The following is a 16,367-nucleotide window of genomic DNA, read 5'->3' on the forward strand; positions in this document are numbered from 1 at the left end:
AGTTTTTGACCCCTATTGCACAGGCTCTCAAAAGACCTCCTGTGTCTGTATTCTGTCTGCCCTGTGAACGGGATGTCCTCTTTACCTTTTGGGTTCTGGCCTTTGTGGCTCTTGCTTTGTTTCAGCAGCCACGTTTCTTTGTGCACATTATGCACCGCTTGTATCTCACTGTTTCCCCCATAGATTGTGGTATCTAAGGTTACTGTTTTCTCTCTGGGAGACAAGAAAGCAGAAGCACATCTTCACTGCTTGCCCAAGCAAGCCTCAGACAGAGTCTCCTTCACAAAACCCTCTGGATATAGCTGTTGTTCACAGTAGTGTGCTAGTAGCTTGTGGAATGGGTTGGAGTATATATGGACTGTTCCCTAATTTGCCGTGTAGTCAAACAGTTTGTGATACATGTGCTCGAATTTTGGGTTTTGCTGATTTAACACCACTGTTTTACCAAGCAGGCTGTTATCAGTTCCTTGCCAGCTGGTGAAACAGAAAGAGCCTATCCAGAATGACATCTCTGTTCAAAGGGTTTGGAAATGCAGTGGAAATGGAGTAACCAAACATGAGTTTTTAAACAAGTATAGAAGAAACAAATTGAAATGAGATAATGTAACTCAGGTGGAAGTGTGTGATAAGATTAGTGGGCTAATCCTCCCTGTGCTCATTTAGCTAGGAAAATGGACTCTGCTGTCTTGGTTTATTATTGCTTAAGGTTCTGTTGAACACTGCTAATATTTTTGCTTTTTGGACAGATGCAAGCTGGAGGCAACATTTGTCTCCAGGCAGCAACAAACCAATTAAAAGCTGAATACCCTGTGTGCTCAGCTCTCACTGTATCTTACATGGTTCTCTCCCAGTCTGTTTTTCATGAAAGCTTGTAGGGTTCTTTGATGTCTGGAATACTTGTGGGATTTTTGAACATGGTTAGATGTGTTGATCAAGGACTGACATTAATACCACCAGAAGTGATACATTTTTCATTTTTCACCTAGACAAAACTTGGTTTTGTTTTGCTGTTTTTTTTTTTTTTTAAGAGAGAGTAGGAAATAAACTAAGGCTTTTTAGTAGTGTGCTAATAAACTAGGTAATTGGAATTCTATCCTGTAGATGATATCATCGTCCCAATGTATTGAAAAAGCTTGACCTCTTGTTGTTTTGGCATCTTGGCCCTACTGGGTTTTGGAAGACTGTGTATGCATGAAATAATATTTACTATTGAGCTGAGGTGATTTCAGCTAGGAGCTAATTAATCATATACTCTTGTCTCATTGCATGTTGGCTGGGGAATTCTGAGAAAATAAACTGTCACTAATTTCTTAGGGATATGTAGGGCAACCTGCTCTTTTTAGAATGTTAAAGTTGTTCCAGGCTGAGTTAATGAGAAAGATGTCAACTTTTGGAGGAAGCAGTGTACTTCTAGGGTGTTTTCATCAACTTGGAAGCATTTTCATAGAACCATAGATTAATAGAATATCCTGAGCTGGAAGGAACCCACAAGGATTATCAACTCCTGGCCCTACACAGGAATTTGCCCCAAGAACCCAACATGTGCTTGAGAGCATTATCCAAATACAGTTCCTGAGTTCTGTCAGGCTGTGACCACTTCTCTGAGGAGCCTGTTCCAGTGTCCAACCATACTCTGGGTTGAAGAGATTTAGGAAGAGGCTCCCCTGACACAGCTTCATGCCTCCCTGGTCATCAGAGAGAAGATACCTGTTCTTGTTCCTGCCCTTCCCCTCATGAGGAAGCTGCAGACTGCAGTGAAGTCTCCTCTCAGTCTCCTCCAGGCTGAACAAGTCGTGACCTCTGCCACTCTTCATATGGCTTCCCCTCATCCCATCACCATGGACAGCCCAGATTAACACCCAGGTGTGGTGGCAAAAATGTTGGTGCCCTGCCATGATCCTTTTTAGCTGTTCCCCAGTGAGAAAGAACGAGCTTGGAACTGTGTTAGAAGAAAGGGAAAGGGAGAGTAAAAGAGTCAGTAAAATAGTTTTTCTTACTTTAAGACTCAAAGAAATAGGCAAAACACTGGGATAGCCAAAGGCTAGATTTTAGTCCCTGCAGTACCTGTGTCTGTTGTTCAGTGAATTTAATTTATGTAAGAGTTTCCAGAGTCAGGACCAAGGTTCTAAGCTATTGCAAGACTTTCTTTTGGACTGTGTTTGAATGCTTCAGGCTGGAGAGGGCACAGTAGTCTTTGGTGCTAAGGAAAATTCAGCAAGATTCAGAAAAGGAGCTAAAGCCCTAGAGAGCTAACAGAGGGTTAATCAAAGAAGGGTGCTTAGTTCTAGCCTAGTGAGTGGGAACTGCTTGGCTCTGCTTGCCCTGAGAACCAGGAATGAATACTTGTCTGCCTTTGATATGGCAGTACTGCTGTTGCCTGTGTCCCACTTTCTGGCAAGCTGTTGGAGCACTGTATTGCTCCAAATGCATTATTGCATGAAATGTATTATATTGTATTGCACAAAATGTAGGAACAATCACCAGCTTACTACCTTCTGCCAATATTTTAGGGAAGAATGGAGGGCTGATTATTTAGACTCCAAAAGCAATATAAAGACCCATGTGCAGGCATGTATTTCAGGCTGTGAATCCCAGTCTCTGTATTCTAGCCCTTCAATTTCACAGGAAATCAGCTGTAATCCTTTCTTCACTGCTTCCTGTTTGTTACTGTAGGTGATTCTGCTCTGGCTGTTATAAATCTAGCCCTTTCCCATGAATTGTGGGAACCATGTCAGAACCTGGGAATTCTCAGTCCTGTGAGATGAGCAGTAACATCTGGGTGTGCTGGAAGAGTACTGCATTTGAGTGCAAAACTAGAGTCATGGCTGACTGAGATACTGCATGTGTGGGAGGAGTTTTAGTTGCCTCTTTTAATTTGGGCAAGCTGCTTCTCCAGCATCTCCCTTTCTGGTTCCAGCACTGGTCTCCCAAACTGTTTGGTGTCTTTCATGGTACTGGAGATAGGCAACTGTAGATTGGGTGCTCTTGGATGGAGCAGGACAAGGGGCAGGTCTACAAGTGGATTGGATCCTTGTTTGATCTTGTTTGTGGGCTCTGTACTTTCTGCATCTCACTTCTGAGAGATGTATAAACACTCAGCCACTTTCCAAAACTTGACCTGAGTTCACAGAAAGGAGGTGTAATCAGTGCTGTGGCAAAACTATACCACTGTGCAGCAGTTTTACTCCAGCAATCCTCTCCATCCTCATGCATGCGCTACAGGGCAGGGGAGGTGGTGTTCTCTTCAGCAACAGTAATGGGGAAAATGTCCTTTTCCTAGAGTCATCTTAGTTTCATGGTTTTAATACTTGTGAATTCATTTGTGGGTCCCAAACTCTTGAAAGACAATAAACTTTGGTGTTCTTACTAGTCCAAAACTCATTTTTCTGGGTTTTGGGTGTTTCCTGGGTTTTGATTGTGCTTTTTTTTTTTGGTGTGACTTCTGCTGCGCTGGTGCTTGCCTATTTCCGTACTGCAAACTAGACTTCACTTTTGTTTTCCATGAGAACGTGCGCAGGGCATGCCCTGCAATTCAATTCAATCCTGTGGTGGCAGAAAGGTAGATAAGACAGGCAGGTCCTAGTGAACAGAAATTTAAGGAAAATTACCAGATGCTTTAGGTTTGTTGAAACCCCAAGTAAGAAGTGCTTGGGACCACTCAAACTTTGGAAAGGTGCCAAATTCTGCAGCTATATAGTCAGGGAGTACAGGAAGGGCCCACTGCCATGAATGTGTTATTTTGTACCTCCAACAGGTACTGTCCCAGGCTGCTTGAAAGCTCGAGAAAATGATCACCCCTACTAGTTTTTGTTGCTGATAGCTCTACAGGCAAACATGCTAAAGTTTTAATTTCAGTAAATCCACAGTGTTTGCTGGAATTGTGTTCTACACTGGGGTTAATTTCCATAGCTCCCAACATCTTAATATTCTAAGAGCAGCAATAAAAGACGAAACAGGAAAAAGTAATGTTAATTAAATGTAAATTGTCCAGGTACCTGATCTAGTGAAAAGCAGCAGAGCCTAATTAGTAAACACAAACAGATTAGAGGCTGCTTTGTGAACACATAGTTAGCCTCACCACAGCAGGCCTATGATTTAAATTTTAAGGACTTTAAATACTTAAAAGTGTCTAAGTATGTAAGAACTAAAAGACTTATTTTCTTTATTATAGGTGATACTGTCACTATTGGAGATGTGTCTTTTAAACTCAAAACGCCGAAGAACCCAGAACTTGTTCCACAGAACTACAGTAAGCATTTGCTTTCCTTTTGTTGAAGTTTCAAGGTTTTATTAAAAAAAACCTTCTACTCACTCAATCACCTCACTGACTTTACTGAATTGATCTAAGAAATCTATTTTGAAGAAGCATGCAGTTTGGGGGAGGCTGTCTTTGCTATAGTTCATTACTGTATTTCTGGTTCAGCTGGTTGTATAGAAATCTTAACTTTGAATATAACATGTCCCATTGGTCAGTGGGACAGCAAGAGAATAATTTGTGTATATTTAATTATTTTGTTCAAAAGCTTTCTTATCCAGGGACTACTTCTAAAAATAATCTCAAGTTGTTTTGTCATGAAACTGTGGCTGTTTAGAATTATCATTCAATTGTGGTATGATTATATGTCCTAGGAGTTTGCAGATGTATGGTGTTTTTCTACTGTGGTATTTAGTATTCCCAGATTATCACATGACTCTTGTCAAACATACAGATTGTTGGGATCCATCAAGTTAATGAGAAGTCAGTTGCATAGTCATGAAAAATACTGTCAAATGGGAAATGCACAGCCAGTTATGCACATCAACAATGTGCACACATGTACCTAAAATTGATTCACATTATCTTTTGACACCTTATTATAGACATCACTGGTTTGCAGCCATCCTTACTTCCTGACTGTTGTTTCCAGTAGCATGTTTAAATTCATTACATGGCATTTTGAATCAAGAAAACTCCTGGGGCACTGGTCTTTTTGTTTGGTTTGTTTTATTTATGTTTTAGAAGGATGGCATTGATAATATCAACAATAGATTTTCTGTTTTGCACAGCTGGCAATATAAAAAGCTTATATTGTTTTCTTAGGCTGCATGTCATCAGACTGACTTTAGGTGGTCTTGCTTGAGCAGGGAGATTGGACAAGCTGACATCAAGAGGTCCCTTCCAGCCTCAACCTGTGTTTTTGTGATTCCTGATTTTGTAATAACTGGGATAGTAGACTATTGATATTGACATGTTTAGATAATTGTTTCTTACCTCTATTTTGTCACACAACATTTAGTCTGAAATATTTTCCATTGGAGAGATGTAGCAGAAATACAAAGTCATAGAACAGTTTGGGTTGGAAGGAGACCTTTAAAGGTCATTTAGTCCAAACCCACTGCAAAGAGTAGGGGCATCTTCAGGTACCTCAGGTTGCTGAGGGAGCAGTATTAAGAGGAAGGTTTTGTTTGTGTTGACTATTTGACTGGTATGAAATCTGCCAGTAGTCTGGTGGGCCAGATCACTGATCTGCATCTGGACTGCGGGCTGCTGAAGCCTCATAACTCAGTAGGCATCACACTGTCACTTTCCTGCCAGGTGATCTAAGGTACCAAAAATTTGCAGTGCCCTGTGCCAGCCCTTGTTACAGGGTAGCCTATGAGGAAAGGGTTTCTGGTTTAGACTGTAATGACACTTCTGATTCCTCGTGACTTCCCTGGGAATGCAGCCAAACAGTGGAGAAATTCCGCACTGTATTAATACTTTTTACAGCTCCTTAAATAATAGATTTTTGCTTTTTGTCCTTTATTCTGCACACCTCTTCTCTCATTTTGATCATCAAGGACATCAGTTGTCTATGCTAATCCAGTTCACTTATTTATAATTCTGATAGATTGATTTGCTTTCTTGTTTTCTGAGCTATACCAAATGTGTTAATTATAGCAATGCTTTACCAGTCACTATTACATATTTTCTTCAACCTGCACTTTTCAGCAAGTTAAATGCTAGCTCTAAGTTAGTTTAACAGTTCTTTGGACTGAGAAGGAAAGAGAATTATGAAAGCATTTAGTAGAATCAAAGGAGAGATTTTTCTATTTAATGACTATAAGAAGTTAAAAGTTATTTAGAATGGAACTGTACAGAATAATGAGATCTTATCTAAAATCTGATACCATATAATGATAATAATAATGATAATAATAATGATAATATTGTTGCTAACATAAATTTGATACCAAGTAACAGGAACATTTATTAGAACATATGTATTATTAGTAGGTTTGTCCTTTTTTTTATTTTAATATTCATGACTGAAAGGAGCCTGTGTCATGCATGGATACAGTTGTTCATCAGTAGTCATGTACTGAAAGTAAGCTTACTTAAGGTTAAAAATTTTTCTTGTAAACCTAAGTATCAAATGAGTTAAAATTAAGTGAGGTAGAATACTAATGTATTTTATAGCAGAAAATTGATTTCAAATACTTGAGTGCAGTTTCTTTATATATTTAAATTTAAGATTTTTTTTAACCCTTATTGTTTAAGTTCTTTGGTTATCTTACTATGGAGAACAAAGATGTATTCCTGTAGTGGAGTTAAGTAGATTGCATTGACCTTGTGTTGATTATCATCTTGTTGTGAGATATTTAGAGAGTGTGTGTGCATTACTTAACATATTTTTTCTTCTTTTAAGAGTACTTCTCTTTTTGCTGGGTGAGTGACTGCTGTAGATACAAGTTGATTTGGTGTAAACCAGACAGAAGTAGTTGCATGTTTATACTAATTTATAAACTAAAACATCATATATTTTGAAAACTAATTTTTAAATTAATATTAAATTTAAATGAAACATGTACTTACCTGATTTCTTTTAAACTAAGGCTAGAAATAATTAGATCATTTGCTTAAGTGAGAAATATCCCTGAGAAGGTCTCTGACATTGCAATGTTTGTAGTGGAGTAAGAACTAGTAGGAGGGAGTTGAAGCAATTGCAGTTGATTTACTAGTATTGCATATGATATTGTTTTCTAGTTCATCACTTGTGTAAAGTAGAATGTTTCTGCTTTTGTTCTTCTGCCAGATAAAAGCCATATTAAAATGTGATGATGTTGAAAGTGCATATCTATAATTTGCAGCTAATTTTAGGTATATTATAACATACTCTTAACTCAGTGTTATTTTCTAGGCTAAAAATAGCCTTAAAATCTGAAAAAATCATAACACAGTAAATAATGTAAGTGTATTAAGGACCTACAAACTTGTCATTTTGTCACATAATTGATACCAAAATATTTCTTTGTGGTACTAAATTAGACTGATTTAACTGCTTTATTGCACCTTATTACATTTTGCAGAAATGGATAGGATAGGTATTGCTGCTTGCCCTATGTTTCCATGTCTTTGCTTTTCAGTTTTTTTGCTAGGTCTCTAGCAAGTACTCGATGAAATGCTCCATTTTGTGTGTTAATGTGAAATATTAATTTGTTGTGCTGTTGTTGGCAAATGGCTTTTTCTTGGAAGACGATAATTAAAGGTACATAAAATCTGAGTTCTTTTTGTAAGTGACAAGTAAAAATGAGTCATGCACAAGGGAATTTTATTAATGGGATTTCTGTCATAATTGTGTCTGACACATTCTAGAAAGAGGGCACTTATTTTTGCACTGCTTGTTCTTTTATCAGTCTAAAAGTCTCACCATGTCTGAAAGCACAATAGTTTCTTTAATTATACTTCGGAGAAACTTTGTATGACTTTCTGTGATAGTTTAGATCTAAAATTGAATTGCAAGAATGCACTCTTTTTTTGGGAGGGGGTGGTTCATGACAGTGTACTGCTTTCCTTAATGGTTTCTAGAAATGTTATGAAAATGACAATGTACTTGATATTTTAGCTATTTATTAATCTTGTAAAATGACTCTGAACACAGCTCTTCCAGGACATTTTGTTCAATGATGGCAAATCCTCATTAGGGCAGGAAAAGGGATGTTCTTTTCAACAGGGCTTTGCTGCTCTGTAAAGGTGCAAGTGCATTTGAGAGAGTTTACATGCAACTGCACTGAACTGTGGAAGATTAATTTCGAAGTGTAATTTTTGCCACATGTCTTCAATCTGAGCATCCTGCCAGTGTGTGATCAGAAGTGACATGTGTGTATACAAGGGATTAAGTGATGAATTTTGTTAGGGGTTTGTTTTTTTTTCAGTTGAAATATATGAAACAGTAATTATTGTGAGGAATTCAAACAGAATGTTTGAGCATGTAATAATCTCTTCCCAGGATGGTATGTGCCACATATTGAAGCTGGGACTGGTGTATGTTCCGTGTTTGCTCTAAGTGGGCTCAGATTTTCACTGGAATGTGTGATCGTTCTTTTTTGTGTTAACTTTACATCTGAGTGTCGGAGTGCAGCACTTTCTAGAGACAGGTCATATTGCAGGATGACTGTAATTCCATGCTAACAAACACTTCAGTCATTACATTTCTTCCTTCCTAGCCTCAGGAAAGGTGTCTTTATTCAGAGATGATAATTATTTCAACAGTTTGAGCTTTCATGTAGGCTTCCAATGGTTCTGTTATTGGGATGTTACCACCCCATCCAGAATCTGGAGTAGTGGGCCTTTTGTCTGTACTAAGAGTGAGGCACAGGCACACATGGGGACATGGAAACTTACAGAGAAGGTCTGGATGGAGCTCAGGGAGTTGTCTGCACTGTTCCTTGTGCTTCAAAGCAAGGTCAGCTGAATCCGAACCACTCCTGAGAGATATTTGTCCTCCTTGTTCTTAAAATGTGCTCGTGATATAGATTTCAGAATTTCTCTGCACACTTTCCTCCAGTAATTGAGGATTCTTTGGTGACAAAAGCTTATTGGAATGCTTCATTTAAGTTTTTTTGGGTGTACTTTTAGTTGCCAGGGGTTTGTTCTATCTAGCATAACCTTAATGCAGAGAATTATTTTCTTCATGGTGCTTCTGTCTTGCATATTGGAAAACAGTTATGTCTTTTCTAGACTCAAATCAAATATCTTAGGATAATTTCTCTTGGTTTTTTTTATCCTAGATTCTCTCATACTTTTTGGTGCTGGCCTGAGCTGGTTGTGCTCAAAAGCACACACACTCTGTCCCTCCAGTTGGAGTCTGAGCTACGGATAAGTGCTCTGACTATGTATTTTTCTGAGTAGTGCGTCCATCCAGCTGGGAATAGTTTAACTTGTTCCATGTTTGTGTCACGGAGAAACTTAGTCTTCAGAATCTCATTCAGGGTTTCTTCCAGGAAGCTATTAGATTTTGCATGTTTTCTTTATATTACCTTTTAATTTCTACTTACATGGAGAAATATGATTTATCTGTGTAGAACTAATACCTTCCTGTGAAGTAATCAACTCAGAGGAGTTGATAAATGAGTTTATGGTCTCATACAAGAAGTAACTTCCCCCTTTCTAAGCCCCTGCAAAAACTTGCAACTTGTTTCCTTAACACCGCAAGACCAAAAATTTTTGGAATGAAGAATGTTCCCATGAAAAATTTATAAGGAAAAATAGTATTCCAGTGAAAACTGTCTGTGATGTAACCATGTTATGAGACTGAAAACTCTTTGGGTTCTGTGCATCAGCATAAAATGGGAAGAGCAGCAATGTTTTATTTGCTAAATGGCAGCAGCTGGAAGCAGACCACATAGGAGTGCCTCCCTCTTTACCTTGGCCATGCTGCCTCCTTCACCCTGTCCTGGCTAACTCACTCTCTTTCCTCATTGTCCTCCAGCCTGAACAAGTTGGGAAGTAAGTCTCAGTGAGCTCATTTAAAAAGTAAAATAAAAATTCCCTTTTTGAAATGTGCTTATGTTTTTAGACAAAGATCTCCTTCCTTGTCCCTTCTCCCTTAGCTGTATTTTATGGCTGCTGCTCCCTGTGTTGGATGTACTGCAGGCAGCCATGGACAGCTACAGGACCCCTCCGTCTCCAGGTGGGAGGGATATTTTGTTCCTGTCATTAATTTTTACCTCTCCTGAAACAAGGAGCCATTTTCAGACTCTGAGCATGCCTTTCAGTGAAGGTTCATGATATGCAGAAGTCTTTTTATCTGCTGAAATCATGTATATTGATGTCTTCTAAGTGCCTGTTGGTTATTATGTGATAGACCAGAGTCATACAGGGACAGGAGTTCTGCTGTATTTTATACTGCATCTGGAATGGGAATTCTTGGGAATCAGTTTACCTAACTGTCTGAGCAGTGGGAAGAGTTACATATCTCCATTTAAGGGATTTCTTCTGTAGGTGGGACACAAGGACTTGCCAGCAGATACTGTCTGGTATCTCCAATGAATCTTATGGCTTAAGTGAGTGTGCCAAAAATTCAAGTATGAGTGAACTGGAATATTTCCGAGGCTAGCACAGCCATTTCAGTCTTGGCTTTATCAAAAACTGATTTGTGGATCAAACAAGAACAGCTGTTGTGTTTGCTTCAAAAATCTATCTAAAACACTTTCCACTTTTCTTATTTGGGGATTTCTCTGTTCAGCTTCAGCTGCTCACTTTACAGAATGTTCATGCAGATTCTGCTAGGTGCTGTTCCACTTATTATGAATCAATAGAATGCAATTTCTTTTGCTGTCTGTCCTTGGTACACAGGAATAGCAAATGGTAGCACCAACTACTCTGCTGCATGTGCCAGATGGAGTCTTAGAGAATACGTAGCAGAGGCTTGCTGTGCACCCTCCTGCAGATTAAGAATATAGGGCCTACTATTGAACTGCTGCAAATCAGCAGAGCGCCGCTAAACAGATTGTGCAATCCCCGCTTGCATTAGATGCTATCTGACTCATCGGGTAATTAATAAAAATTGCTGTAATATGCTTGCTGATGCTTTCCTCAGTGAATTTGCCCTGTGTTCTAAATGTCATATAGAATTATTACATGATATTTGTGGTAAAGTTGATATACAGGTCTTGAATAAAGAAGATTTTTTTTTTCACGTCATATTAGAGAAAACCTAAAAGTCTTGCAATTCAGAGAACACAGTACAAGAAGTCTAAAATTATATAAATGGTATACAAGATACTGTGTATGTGCATCTGAGGTTGCTTTTGAAAAGCATACTGTGCTTTGGAAACTGCAGCACAGACTGCATGTACAAGAAAATGTTACATTCTTCTAATTTTAAAAAGACAACTGATAAGGTGAAGTGGATTTAGTATCCGAGCAATGTACAGATATTACATGTTAGAACTGATGGAACTGACAAGTGGAAGCTGCTCTCTTGACAGTTCACCTTAGGGAATCCTAGCTTGAAATTGTTGGCATCATTTGTAACAAGCTTCCTTTGAGTGAGTTTGCAGATGTCAGTGTGCTACTTTGTGATTGAAAACATGTATTATAATTGATCTAGATGTGATCTGTTTGTGTGGAGAATGATTTGAATGGGAAAGCAAGGAAACCTTTTTCTATGAAATTTATCAATAAGGAATTGTCTTTTGTGACCTTTTCTCAAAAAAGCAGGAAATTCTCAGACAGTGAGTTGTATTTTTTATATTGCTATTTCAGAGTACTTTTGGGCTGTTTAAACACAATAATGATTAGTGCCCTTAAACTCCTTAAGGTTTTCATGGGGATCACGTTCTAAGATTTTACTTTTATTTTTTTTGAATGCTGTACACTTTGTGTTCTCTTTTACATGATAATTTTTCTTGCAGAGGCTGCTGAACATTCTGAAGTGCTGTTGCTATTTATGGTACTGTTTTGAAGTGTGCGCCAGGTTTTTTTCTTGAGACCATCCTAAAAATGAAAAAGATAGCTACACATATTAATGAGAATTATGCCAAAGGCATTTGTAGTCAAGCTGTGTCAAAGCTGGTTTTGCTGTGCTTCTAATGCATTAATTTTGATATGAAGGAGTTCCAAGCTTATTTTTCCACTGCAAACAAAGTACTTTTCTTCTGTTGAGAACAGCTATTGTAGAAATACACTAGAGGCACATTGACTTCATCCAGGTAGAAGAAATGAATATGAGATTGGTCCTATAATTTTAATCTTACCTTTAAGATAATACTTTTGCTTTGTGTTGTGCTTTTCAAATTTCCATACCTGTCCAGTAGGTAAGTTTGGACACAGCAGTTATTCTGGTCTGATGTATTACCCTTTATTTCCCAAAGAGTGTATCTAGTAGGAACTTCCCTAATTTCCTTGCAAATCTTGTAGAAAGGACCATGTTATTCCCTGCGAGGAATTGATTTGCACTTGGCCAGCTGTGTGTGCCAAAAGCTGTACTGCTTTTGGAATGCAGTACTTCAGTGAGGAAGAGGAAAGCATTTTGCATTCATATGATCTCACCACAACATATATGAAAGCTAATCCTGGACACACTAATGGCAGTTGTTCAGAAAACAAAACTAGGCAATAAGGCAAAATTGTTTGTTTACAATTAATCTGATAATCCTAATGCATAGATTGCTCACCTGCACATGTATGCTATTTCTGTTCACACTGATAGTAAGGATATTGTAAATTTGTCTGGAAGTAGATGATTTCAAATGGATTCCCTGAGTACCAACCAAAGACCAAAACCTTCAGTCAACTTTTGTTAAAATTTTCCTGATCTCCCTTATGCTTGAAAAATCTTCCTTGATTCTCACACAGTCATTTAATGCTGTTTCTATGGTCTTACAAAAATGGATTTTAATTCTGGTTTGCAAAGATTCAGCAGTGAACTGAACCCCTTCAGAACTGAGTGGTGCTATTGCCTGCTGTCCTTAACTCTGCCCTGCACATACTGGTTCCCCTGTATCAGATATAACACCAGGCCTTGTTTTTGTTAATGTTGGCTTCTAATTGCACCCAGTAGTCACACTGAAAAAAGGTAAATAACCAAGTATTAGTTAGGAGATTTCTTGGCCTCTTTCTCCTTTCTTACTGCACTTCAGCATCCTGGTCGCTGCTCTTCAGCCTTCAGCTCCAAACCTCATCATTGGTCTTGTCAGACTGTTCTGAGAGCAACCATACACATACATGCATCCAGAAATCCCCCTCCTGACTTGCTTATGTTCACCTCCTCCTGTACAAGTGCTTTTTGCTTGTGGCTGAGAAAGAGCCAGGCTTTGCCAGCGGAATATGTGAAGGACCTTTCTGGGGATAGGGCGATGTACGGCTCCTTCAGTGTGCTGTTTCTGCATGATGCTTTCCAGTGCTGCCAATATTTGTATACATGTGGTGAAAGTTTTAGTTTAATTATTATCAGGTTATTGCTTTTTAAGTTAATGCATATGGTATTTCTTAATACAAGTAAATAGATCTGCTTTGATTTGTTTTTTATTGTGATTTTGGAAGCTGTATGGTATAAATATAGTGATAGGGCAAAGTTTTGATTTCCTTAATAATTTAATTATCAAAATATAAACAAGAATGCAGCTGTCTGTTAAAAAAAGTAACCAATTCAGTTTGTCCCTGAACACTAATCTTAGTCTGGTGCAATCAGAGTTTTTTGGGGTTTATTCGAGCTTCATGATTCACAGAACCATTGGGATATATATTTTAGATATATTTTAATAATCTGGATAAATATTTTAGAAATTATATTTTGTAAATATATTATGTAAATATCGAATGTATTTATATTATATTAACTGATGCTGGGGAGTCCACTCAACACTGAGTAGTAAAAACAGTCTTTATTTAATCAGTTTAATGTGAAATACAAATCCACAACTTTTTTTTTCTGATGTAGTTGTGCAGGGAAAAAGCAATGGGTGAGACAGATGTATAAATTTCTATGTGTAAGTTTAGTGGTGTAAATTCTGTGTGGAATTGTCTGCTTTTCAGCTGTCCAGATTAGGGCAGTACAGCTTTGTGTATTTTAATTTTGGAGATAAGATCAAAGAAAGTGTTGAATGGCCAGATATCTAACACTTTTCAAAATTTAATAACGTGTTCTTATCTTTGTGTTTTGAAGTGACAGAGTCTCTGGCCCAGTCTGTAGTCCACCATTTAAGATGGATAATGCAGAAAGATCTTCTTGGCCAGGATGTCTTTCTTATTGGGCCTCCTGGGCCTCTCCGGCGATCTATTGCCATGCAGTATCTGGTGAGTATGTTGGGTTAAATGTGTTGTAGACATCATTATAAATGTCAGTTATTCTTATACTAGACAAATGGTAAAAGGTAGTCCTAGAAAATCTTAGAGCAAGCTAATCAGGAAGTAAGTTTTTTCATAAATGTGCTTTCTAAAGCTCAGTTTTTGTTATAGACAAATACAAAGTACAGACATTTTAATACATGTTTTTCTGCTTAAACTCCAGGGGAAAAAAAAGAGTTGGAAAACTGTGTTACCATATGCTATCACAAATGGAGAAACAGTTTGTTCTCAGCGTTATGTATGTTTAGAAGATTAAGATATCTGCCTAGTGCTACAGACAACAAATCGTTTTTGTTTCATTACATAAAAAAAGAAATGAAGGAAAGGATTTGGGAGAGAAGTGTTCTGAGTAACATTTGGGAACAGTTATTCTGAGTGGTTAGAAAGAGTAGATGCGTGTATGATCCTCTCTTGGAATGTGGGAAGGACGTGCCTACAGCCATCTGCATGAACCATGGCAGCACCATGTACAAAATTTCACATTTAAAAAGTCAATGCCCTTAAATGATCAGGAGGAGGGGGATGTCTGCCACAGAAAGTGATGTGGGTAGGACTTGGTCTGCCATGAGCTGTATCTGGAATCTGGTTGAGCAGAGGAATCACAAATGGAGGCATATAAACTGTTGTCATAAAGATCAGACATTCCTTTAAAAATCTAAAGATGCTAATTCAAAGACTAGGTCTCTGAGGTAAAGCATAGAAGAGAAAGCTGTAAGATTTTGAATTTTGTAAAGGAGAGAAAAGACTTTTTTAATTCAGCAAACCAGATGTGCTATTTGACAGTTTGATACATTCCTTAAAATAAATTATAAGAGTTTGGTATAACCTAAAAGGAGGACTTGGAAAAACACCTGATATCCAGGCATAGGATACAGAATGTTCCTTGTTATTTATGCCACAGACTATATGCACTTGAGATCTATTAGAAAGGCTGCAGCTTTTCTGCCAAATGCAACTTTTGGCATTCAATGCCATGCCAAAAAGTGGTCTTTCCATGTGAGCTGATACATGCTGTGGTGCCTTTAATGAAAATATATAAAAACCTGGAAAACTTCTATTTGCTATTGCTGAAAGCTACTATGCATTCCTACACAGGGCTAATTGCTGAGAAACACTCTTTTCCCCCGCCTTTAATTAAAAGAAAGTGCAGCTATATCTACCTGCAGCATAAAGGAATGGGTGGCTTTGTAACCCAATAAGCACTGCAAAAGTGGAAAGGAAATAGTTTTAGTTGTATTTTATGTCTTCGCTTTATTTTTTTCATACAACTGTAGTTTACAGGTTCCTGTTAGGAGAGGTCTGTTAAATCAATGACATCTTTAACTGAGGAGTAAAGGTTAAGGGCACTTCATTATGGATCTGTTTCCTAAGCAGAATGCATGATAACCCAAATATGGAAGTAGCAGATATATATGTTATAAATACATGGAGGAATTGGTTTTATTCCTTTAAGTCAGCATACTCAAAGTATCTCATATGGAACCAAAATAAGGAAAACAATGGCAGGGTTCTCCTGTTTTAAATAGTCTGTAGTTTTACAGATGCAGAGTGCATCTCATGACAGCTAAGGAGGAGAGGATAAGAATAACATAATTCATCAGTGTGCTGGCAGAGCATGTGCAGGTAATAATCACAGCTGCATCCTAGTATAAATGTTAGTGAACTATGAGAGTTGAACGTTTCAATCTTTTACAGAAAACCTCTGATTTTTATTTGTGATTTGTAGATGCTGGCTCTTTTTTAGAGTCTGGAACCACAGGATTAACCTACAGGATGTTACAGATGTTCAGTGCAAAGAGTATATAGCTGGTTATTATGCTTTTAGAATAGATTTGGGGAAAATAAAAGTTTATTGAGCAGAAATTCAAACCATTTTGTTTGAGGCAGAACACACTGTTAACATTTTAAAAATCAGAGATATTAGATTTTGTTCAGAGTTATTTCAGATCACTGTGCTGCTGCCTAGAGCTTTTTTTGTACAATTATACCATTAGGTGTATTCTTAAAGTTCAGTCACTCAGGTTATGGTGTTATTTTTGCAATAACTTTAGACTGCTGTCCACAGGAGCTGACAAAGCGGGAGGTTGAATACATCGCACTGTCGAGGGACACCACAGAAACTGACCTCAAACAGCGACGAGAGATCCGAGATGGCAGTGCTTTTTATCTTGACCAGGCAAGTTGCAGTCACACACCACCTAGGCATTAATCACAAGTGGTTTGAAGGAAGTCATGGTTTATATTATGAAAAATCAGTATGTGGATTGACATGTTT

General features: G+C 37.9%; 1 protein-coding gene across 2 annotated transcripts in view; it reads left to right on the top strand.

Moving 5' to 3' along the window:
• Positions 1–16,367, top strand: part of VWA8 (von Willebrand factor A domain containing 8) — a 178,181-nt gene that overhangs the window by 7,494 nt on the left and 154,320 nt on the right. For both annotated transcript variants that reach the window (XM_063392166.1, XM_063392167.1), the window contains exons 2-4: positions 4,172–4,249; positions 13,911–14,041; positions 16,158–16,268. In XM_063392166.1, coding sequence (XP_063248236.1) covers positions 4,172–4,249; positions 13,911–14,041; positions 16,158–16,268 — 320 coding nt within the window. The remainder of the gene's footprint in view (positions 1–4,171; positions 4,250–13,910; positions 14,042–16,157; positions 16,269–16,367) is intronic.

This window comes from Prinia subflava, chromosome 3, assembly GCF_021018805.1.
Source record: "Prinia subflava isolate CZ2003 ecotype Zambia chromosome 3, Cam_Psub_1.2, whole genome shotgun sequence".
Classification (NCBI taxonomy): domain Eukaryota; kingdom Metazoa; phylum Chordata; class Aves; order Passeriformes; family Cisticolidae; genus Prinia; species Prinia subflava.